This window comes from Poecile atricapillus, chromosome 2 (assembly GCF_030490865.1).
Source record: "Poecile atricapillus isolate bPoeAtr1 chromosome 2, bPoeAtr1.hap1, whole genome shotgun sequence".
NCBI lineage: Eukaryota > Metazoa > Chordata > Aves > Passeriformes > Paridae > Poecile > Poecile atricapillus.
This window is the reverse complement of record NC_081250.1, coordinates 44,145,385-44,155,078: the sequence shown is the minus strand read 5'-3', so window position 1 is coordinate 44,155,078 and position 9,694 is coordinate 44,145,385. Positions and strand designations below refer to the sequence as shown.

The window sequence follows — 9,694 nt, the reverse complement described above, 5'->3', positions numbered from 1 at the left end:
GAGAGAAGAAGAGGGTATGAGGAAACTTGATTCAGTGGCACCAGCAGTCTAAACATACAAGATAAATAAAACAATGGAGAAGGGGAAATGTGGTCAAAGCCACAGCATTCAATTGGTAGCAGTCTCTAGTGACCAGATTGCAAGATTTTTTGATAAATTTAAAGGAATTTTCTGTTCCTTTGAAGGGAGCACTCTACATGCCTTCTTTTGAGGCTGTTTGATCTTCAGGAAATAATTCTAGGCTTATTGGGCTGAAGTGTAGCAGCTGTGGGTCTAATGTGTAGTGTGGTTAAAACAATTATGCAGGAAAAAAGGGCCATTCTTGTCCTTGCTCATATAAAAGAGTTTTGCAGCTCATACTGGAAGCGGGACAGTAAAGGGCTCATTCCAGTTGGTGCTCAGGCAGTATTGGAGTCACAGAAAGGCCACAAGACTGGCAGAGGAGCTGTACAGACTGCATCTGGCAACTGAACTGGCCCTGTCTGGTTTGCATTCTAGCTTAGCAGCCTGAAGCAAAGGAGTGATTGTCTGAAGTAGGAGAAGGGACAGTCACTGAGCAGAAATGCTTATGCTCAGCTGCGTGATATCATGTAGGATGCAGGATGCTGCACCCACCACATGCTGCCTGCACCAAGAGCAGCCTTACTCAGTATTTTTCCAGACCATGTATATTTAGCAGCAGTTTGTAGATGAGAGCGAAGCAAACAGACCACCTGACAGGTGTTTTGCTTAGAAATACCTTTATTTTATAAAGCCACAGTTTGTTCTGTAAAGTTTTACCACACTTATAAAAAAGGGGCTGACAATTCTGAGGGACAAAAGAAAAGCTGAAAACATTTCTTGTAATTCAGGGTTACACAAAGGTTATATTTATAATATATATATATTTATTTATAATTTGGAGACAGTAGAGATGAAACTGCAGTACGGGGGCAGCCGTGGGCTCATATTTCAGAGACTTGCTCGTGTCCCACAAACAGCGTTTCCTGACAGAAGGGGTTCACCAGGACCATCCCGCTGTCGCGGTAGTCGCCGTTGGCCGGGGAGCGTGGCTCGGACAGGTGGTCCTAGGGAAAAACAGAGAAGCAGATTGAGCACTTCACACCCTTCGCCCTCCCTGAGCACAGAGGACACTCCTCCCAATCCCCCAAAGGTGCCTGAATGCTGTGGGCTGTGACTCTGGAGAGCCATGTTTGGTGAGCTGGTTTCTTCCTTCGTCAGGCAGGAGGAGCTGGGAGTGAGAAGTTCCTCTGAGGCTCTGCTGATTCTTTCTCAGCCCTAGGGACCCAGAAGCCAGCTGCACCAGACTTCCAATCCCTTTGGAGCTTCCATATTTCTTGGGGTTTTTTCCACTTTATTGACTCATTGCAAGCGTTTCCTGTCTCTCAGCTGGGCTCGACTCCTCAAGATGCATTTTAGACTTCTTTTTAAGGATAGAAAGCCACATATATGGGTCCAAGCCACCCAAGCATGCCCTAGTTCAGTCATATTCTGATCAGGTTTAAATGATTCAGCTTTTGAAGATCATCTTGTATGTGAATTTGGGCAAGCCAGACCAGGTCCTACCTTAGATTGAGCAACATGATTGTCAACAAAATGGGGTTAATGAAGTGACTGTGACTATTTGTCTAATCACGTCTCAGAGGTTCCTTTCCAAACTTTTTATTTTTTTTTTTAATTTAGTCACATAAGCTAGTCATCTAGCTGTTCTGAAAATCACTTTAGTATAAACTCAGATTCTCCACTGTTTCTAGGTTTTTAATACCTTTGAACTAAACTGAATTATTCTCTACCTCTGAGGCCAGAGAATAGATTTCTATCAGTAGGATCACCTGCCCATGTGTGAATAATGCCACTGAACCAGTCAGATCCCTTAAGTAAAGGCTGATGAGTGTACACTACCACCACCACCACCACCACACATCCCCACATAGTGATGTTCTGATTACTTTTGTAGTGGGAACACTCATTCCCTCAACTGGTATTTGAGAAATTACAGGCAGCTCCTAAGACACAAATGTACAAAAATTTCTTTGCATTATTAACTCCCACCAGCCTCCTTATTTTATGCCGTGTGGCACACATACAGCTGACTGACAGTCAGTAATGAGGCAGCCCAAAGGGCTCTCCTTAAGCCATCATGGCATGGCTTGACATTGGCTGTAGGCTCACAAGGAAGAGAAACCCAGGAACAAATTCACCTAGAGGCTGTTAACACCCGTCACCAGGCAGCAGTATGGAACACATCTGCAGTGGCTGGGAACAGGATGGCAATCCAGTTTTGCTGGCTTGTTTATCCCACCTAATAGACGTGTAGGAGTGAGTCCTTCCCTAAAAGCTGTTCCCCTGAACATGTGTAGGGATTTCAAGGCTTTATTAATATGACTTCCTCTCCCCTCCTCCCAGCATGGCTTCAGTTACAGTTTTCAGACACCAGTTCTGCATGCAAGGTACCTCTGAAGTCTCCAGCGACTGGATCTCTCTTGGTAACTCTACAGCATGCCTGTTGAAGTAGTCCATGGTAATAGCATTATTCCAATAGCTCAGGTTGTTCTCTGGGTTAGATGTCTTCTTCTTCCTTCTCATGCAGCAGACTGTCAGCAGAACTGCTGTCAATAGAAACATGTCAAGAATCTGGTTATTTCCTTTCAATAAGGACTCATCAGTACCATGGATTTGCACTTTGTGTTACTTAAGGAGAGGGCTGGTGACCCACGTTCATACACTTCAGTCTCAGTCAGTCCTAGCTCTCTGCTGACAAATCCTACACAATTATGTCAGAGTCTGGGCCAAGCAGATGAGGCTTTGGGCTTGGCAGAATATGCAGTTTTTACTTTCTTTTTGATGTGAGTGTATAATCTTCAAGATGTGTCTGCCTGATTAATGAAAAGCTTTGTTGTTGTAACTGATGGTATTTTAATACCTAAGCAGGGGGTTATAGACCCTCTAGGAGAGAGGGCATTTCTCAGGGACTAAGATGCTTCTGTGGGGATCTTTTCTGCATCTGGTGTGTTCAGAGGCTGCAGGGATGAACACATTAGCAAGTGGGCAGTGAGAGATACCAATCCTAGCTCAAATAGCAAATTCATAAATGCTGCAGTTGCCTGTCTTCAATACTAAAAGCATCTGTCCTGAAGTGTCACTGATCCCTGCCTCTGTTGCCTGCCATTTGTAACTTGGATTTTCATTTGTGACCATGTTCCAACACATCAGCAACGAGCCAGAGGAACAGATGGGTTCCTGAGTAGGATGAGACCGGGGTAAGGTGGTGTGGAGGTACCCTGTGGCACCTGTCCCACATACTTTACACTTCCAGGGTAGTGTTAACACCAGAGCTGGGGTTTTCCTGCCTGTCTCCATTAGCTGTGGGAAGTGGAATCTGCTGATAAGGGTAACCTGTTCCCCCACACTTGTCTGGGCATTGGGTAATGCCAAGAGTGGGGTTTTTTTCCTCACCTGCAGAGCACACTTAAGCTTCTATAATCTGAAATATCTGAACTTAAAGTAGGGCAGCTAGGCAAGACAAAGTGACCAGCAAGTGAAACTCCTGATGCTCAGGAGTCTGTCTGGTCTCACAGCCACAGGCATCTCTGGGCCCCAGAAATGCCCAGGTAATTCTCTCCCAGCAGGCAGCTGAACACAAAACTGGCTGAATGTTATTTTCTGGAACTGCTTTCAGTTTATTCATCTCTGTTGCAATTCAGATGGGTAATCTTGGCAACTTTACAAGAGACAGGCAAACCCACAACAACAGACTTATTGCTCCCACCAGCCCTCGCCCAGGTAGAAGCTGGGGCATGTGCAAGGATTTGCTCAGAGCTGTAATGTGTGAGCTCTGTCTGCTTCCCTTACACCTCACACCTTACCATGTGGAATTCATTGACCAGTTGTGTTTGTAATTGACCTGATTCATGCAGACAGGTAGCGGCACATGTGCTTGGTTTGATTTGTACCTGTGAAATATGGAATGCCCTGCTGAAAAATTCATTCTATCATTTCTAAATCCCTCACAGTAGAAAAGAAGAGAGAAAATATTCATGAAGCAAAAAAATAAATTTTTTCCTCAGCTACAGGTAGAATTATGTATTAGAATGATAACTCAGAGGAAAGAAAAGACTGCAGAGAGATCACTGCTGCTATGTATGTTTTGACAAAGATTGCAGCTACCCATGTGCCATGGGTCTAATTTCTTATCCCACTGACCACATAAAAATAGCAATACAAAAGTGTAAGGCTAGACCTCTATTTAAAAAATAAAATAAACTACAAAGAATAATAAAAAAACTGATGTGTTTCATTTCAGGCAATTCTGTCACTAACAACTTCACTTGCTGACAGCCCAACAGTCTGAATCCTACTGCAGCTCATGATCCCCCAGAATTGCTCTCCCTGCCTGGGGAAATGCCTGTCCCCTTGAAGGGCTGCACCTTTTATCCATGCTTTGGCTGCTGCCCTCTCTGCGTCCAAGCCCAGCCTGCAGGCTTGGGAAGATTAGAAAGTGGTGCAGGACTTGCATTTAGTCCTTACCACTGCCAGTAAGAGCCAACAGTCCTTGGAGCTTTTCAGTACTCCAGCAACAAGGGATCCATCCCCACGGCACAGAGCATTTCTGAAGGTGTCTGAGGACATGAGGGCCCCAGTAAAGTCACCTCTGTGCAAATGTTTTTTGGAAAGCCTGAGGGTTTACAGTTTATAAAATATTGTGGCTACTGAAAGAGAAGTACCGGATTTGGGGTTTAGGGGCTGGAAAGCCGGTGACACTGAGTTGAGGGAGATCTCAGCTTCTTCCAGCAGGAAATGGCCTTGCCACGTGCAGACGCATACAGCAATAATTCTCCCTCTCTTATTTACACTCTTGGCCTCCAACCATGGTGCACACACAAGAAAATGGATGGAAGAGCATGGGAAATGGGTTCCTGAGCTTCCACAAATACATATTTTAGCAGAAGGATGTCTACCTAAGCTACCCCAATTCAAAGGAGAAGAGACCTCATTTAAGAGGGCGAGTGAGGACAGCAGGGCTGGAATGGGGCTATTCCCTCTTCATCTTATATTAACTACCCTTTTCACAGAATCATAGAATCATTTAGGTTGGAAAAGACCTTCAGGAATGTTGAGTCCAACCATTAACACTGCCAGATCCACCACCAAACTACGGCATTAAGTACCACATCTACCATGTAACATGCCACATTTGGGGAATATTTTAATGAAATTAATGTAGCCAACATAGGGTCTCCCACTTCCAGAACAACACTAGGACCAGGGCACAGCTTTTCCAATATTCCTAGATACCATTTTGTTCCCATAAATAGAATTACATGTATTGCAGAAAAACTCTTCCCGACAGACAACTCTGATGGCCAGGGAAGTCATATTAAGTGGATGAAATACACAGAGGGCAGAGATGGCTTGGAAGGCACAAATGGAGTAATGACAACTACAGAGCTGAAGAGAGAGCTAGTAGCTGCAACACATGTTCAGGGGCTGAGCTGCTGATGAGCTCCAGCTCTGATACTGGATATTCTTTGGCCATAGGGCGAGTTACATCTGCATTATCTGTCCCCCCCACCTATGAAACAGGAAATAAAACATCCCACAAATGGGAGAAACAAGATTCTCACAGATTTACAAGTTTCTAGGCTGGTGGGAACATGTCCATCACCTACTGTCACCCACAAAGCACCTGCACACCAGAAGACTTTCACCTGTTACCTTTAACATAATCTGTACATAAGATACATCTCATAGGAAAATACTCACCTTCATTTAAAGATACAGAGTGACCAGATATCCATCCCATTCCCACAAATTTTGTTTCAATGTTTAATTTCCATTGTGGGGACATGTTTACATTACTCTTGTGTAAATACCTTCATCTTCAACCATCACTTCCTCCATGTTCTTTTGCCTTTTTTATTAAAAACTTCCACTGTGCTGTCAGAAACATCTCTTATATATGTAGGCTTCAGCCTCCCTTTGTGCTACATCATGGCACAAGTGGATTTATGTTGCATTTCTTCACTCTTAAATCATTCTATGACTCTTTTCTAATTTTCTGGTGGTTTTTTTTTTTTAAAAATACAACCCACTATGATTATGTATCACATTCAATACCAGCTTCATTAATGCAGTGTAATGAGATCATAACAATTCCCTACAGTTTTCTGACAGTCTTTCCCTTCAACCCACTAAAATATTTTACCAATCTTACACAGCTGCATACTCCCCCCACTTTCCAGCTCCCACACAAAACAGTGTTAACAGACCTGAAATTGTAAGCACTTAAAAATCATCCAATATTCAGAGTGAAGGATCTTCATTTACTTCTCCCTACACCTGCAGATCACAACATAAACTAAATTTAAAGAACCCTTCCCTCAATGACCAAAAGTGCTTTTTCCGTATTTCTTTCAATTTCCCTGTTTTCCTATATGTAGCAACCCATACTTAGCTGTGAAAAAGGTATCAGGATGGATTTGGTTACTGACTATAGCTGCTTACATCTGGAGACAGGAGTCACTCCAGCTCAGCCTGAGTTCACACCTCGGGATTAGGCTCAGGGCTTGGGATCTCTCTCACTTCAGACCAGGAAGAAAGCACAGGTTTTGTGATGGAGAAGGTGAGTGAGGTAATTTTGGAAAGCATTCAAGTGCATGAAATGTGAGCTAAAGTGAGGTTAGGCCCAAGGCAATTCTTCACATATTCTTTGAGTTCTGCTGATGCCTGTGTTCAGAGGCTCAGCCTTCCCCTGGTGCTCTCCTGTGTCAGCAGAACTGACTGGATGAACTGACTTCTGTGCATCTGATTTGCAAGTTCCTGTTCTTCCACATTTTCTTGTGTCATTCTGTAGTTACAGTGACGCAAGGACCAGGAGGCCAAGGACTGGAATGGTGGGTTTTAAAATGAGCTCATATTGTGTTTCGTTCTGCATTGCAGAGAGAGGCACCTACACATGTACAACAGCACGTGCACAAAAATGTTCAAGGCTGCCTGAAGGACACCGCAAAACCAACTCAAACTGTGACATGAAGAAAATAATGACATCACTGTTATATATGATTTTGCTGTTCTGGGAAGGGAATGATAAATCCTTCATTTTTGCAGCCCTCCCATGGCATTAGCAACATTACCCTCATTATTTATACCATGAAACTGAGCTGCCAAAAGGTGAAATTATTTCCCTAGGTTCACAATGGTTTGTGCATTCCTACTCAAAGCATTACTTCTCTGAATAGAAGTTTCAGGGATTTCAGTGGGACTCTGAAATCTGTGCATCTGTAAAGTATGTATTGTAAGGGTGGCAGGCTAAATGCCAGGTCTTATTTAAGCAGGTGAGTTCCTGAGGCACAGATCTTCACTTGTGCTACAGCCCCTGAGCTGTGCCACTAGCACGGCTGGTGGGACCTGCCATTCCTCAGTGGGGCACAAATGTCAGGGCACAGGGATGCTGAACAAACACTCTGCTGCTTCCTCTCTGTGGTGCAAATCCCCACAGCAGGGATGGGCCAGCAAGGAAACCTCAGCAGGGTCTGTCCTCTGTGAGGAGAAGCACAGCATCCCAAGCACTTCTTCCAGTGGGGATGAGGAGCCAAAGGCTCCTGTGGTTGCTCTCTAGCAAGTTTCCCTGCTATAGAAGTTCAAATGCCCACAGGTTTTCATTTATCAGGTGCCTGTCACTAGAAGGTGTGACAGCAAGCAGCGTGTAGGGATCAGAGAGGGACAGAGAGTCTTTGAAGTATCATGATGTGTTCTCTTCCAAGAATTTTTGGGTAGCACAAACTGTGCCCAGAAGCCCTCCAAAGAAAGCTTTTCCAGCCTCCTTGTCACTCCTTGCACAGAGGAGAGACTATATGGAAGGACACAAGGGCTCCTGGCAGAGGAGAGATGCGCTGGCCACTGAGCAGCTCTGCAGAGGCTCTGGAGAAACAGCCTGGAGGTCATCGAGCTGGCTCAGCTCAGGGCACCCCTCATTAGCAGAACAAAGGACCTGAATTAATTGGATTCATGCAGCTCTTCAGCCTCATGCACAGGCTCTGGGTTGCCTCTCCTCACTTCTTTCCATGTCTTTCCAGGGTGTGTGGCTAACTTCCCTGCCTTGAGGCTGTCTCCTCCCGGTCCCGAAGGCGCCAGCCTGAGTGCAGAGCCACCGGTCCACAGCTGGACCCTCCTGTGACAGGGGTCCTCAGTGATTTCTCTGTGGCTTCATCCCTTCTAAGGCAGCTCAGGTATTTAAAAGCATGGGGTTGTGTCTCTATAGCCTTTCAGCATCCCAAGGCAGGAGCACGACAATATTTTTCTCTCAATCCCGTGCCCACAACAACTGTGAGAGCCTCTCTCGGAAAACTTCCCCGTTTGAAGACGAAATGAAACCCAAATATCTGTTCTTCATCCTTCTCTCGGCGTCAGCCCGCTCTGGGCCAGAGGAGAGGAGCCTCCTATGGGGCCGCCTGTGGCCGCCGCAGCGCTGGTGCCCGGGAGGTGGCGACAGTCCCCTTCGGACAGCCCGGGCGGCACCGGGCAGGGGTCCCTGCTTGAACAGCCAAACCCCGCGACGAAATCCATCTCCTAGGCACTGAAGCCAGATCATCCCCCCAAAAATACCATCGAAATGCCTGCCTGCCGCTCATTTCGACTCTGAAATACATCCGAGGATCTCTGGATTTTAAAAGGAGAGTCCCAAAGAAGGCCATCCTCAGGAATCTGAGTCTTGAAAGAAGGACTTAAATACTTGAACAGTTTAAATACTCAGTTATGTTAGAGCTGATGCCAATAACTTTCAAAATAGCATTTGACTTCTAAAAAAATGTAGCTTATGAATACAGGAACCATAACAGGCAGAGTCACATGAACACTTACCGTTATGGCACAAATGAAAAGAGGAAAAGTGCTAACACCTCTATTTAATGAATAACAGGTTAGCACTCCTGCTATCAGACTTCTCATATTATTATTACTATTGTTATTGTTACTGTTATTATTATTTACCTCAAACATGGCACTCTGCGTGCACAGACCAGTTTACCCACTGGCTATGCTTCCCATGCTTGTGTGTATGGTTTTACACTTCTTCGTTTGTATTTAGATGTTTTCTATCCAGCTCAGCTTGCTTTCTGGATATTGGCCCAAAACGTAATTCTTGGAAGAATTTATTTGATCCTCTAATTCTAGTGATGGACAGACAAGGCACAGTTCATCAAATCATCAAATACTGCTGCTTCTGACCTCGTGTTTGCTAAGTCCCCGTTTCTCCTCTCCATCTCTCACAGAAATGCATATGCAAATTTTGCTTTGGTTTCTCTTTGATTGCCCATCTTTTAGCCTTTTAGCCTTAAGCTTTGTTCTCACTTGTGGTTTTAACCACATTGAATAGCAGAACTGATGGTCCCAGAGGTGCGAATCTAACAAATATGCTGACCCAATCCAATAATTTGCTGCTGTTGACAGGATTAGTATGGTCCAGTCTCCAGGTTTGCATTCCTGCAGCCTTATCCTTTTCGAGTCTCATGCCCACCTGACTTTGTGGGGAGCTGATTCAGCTCACTGGGTAGACAGAACAGTACCAAAGAGTGAAGTGAATATTTTTTGGCCACTTTAACACTCTGGAAGTGTCTCAGGGAGGTGACAAGTCAGGCCCAGGCAGAAGGGGAGGGCCAGGATTAGGTGCCTGCACCTCAGAAAGAGCAGGAGAGAG

At 45.0% G+C, this 9,694-nt stretch overlaps 1 protein-coding gene across 5 annotated transcripts in view; it reads right to left on the bottom strand.

Moving 5' to 3' along the window:
• Nucleotides 1–723: 723 nt before the first annotated feature.
• TMEM108 (transmembrane protein 108) overlaps nt 724–9,694 on the bottom strand; it is a 165,222-nt gene continuing 156,251 nt past the window's right edge. For 4 of the 5 annotated variants that reach the window (XM_058833572.1, XM_058833571.1, XM_058833570.1 and 1 more), the window contains 2 exons: nt 2,455–2,609; nt 724–1,067 (listed from right to left, as the gene is read on the bottom strand). In XM_058833572.1, the coding sequence (XP_058689555.1) occupies nt 945–1,067; nt 2,455–2,609 (278 nt within the window). In that variant the 3' untranslated portion in view covers nt 724–944. The remainder of the gene's footprint in view (nt 1,068–2,454; nt 2,610–9,694) is intronic. The other variant, XM_058833573.1, reaches the window with a different exon arrangement.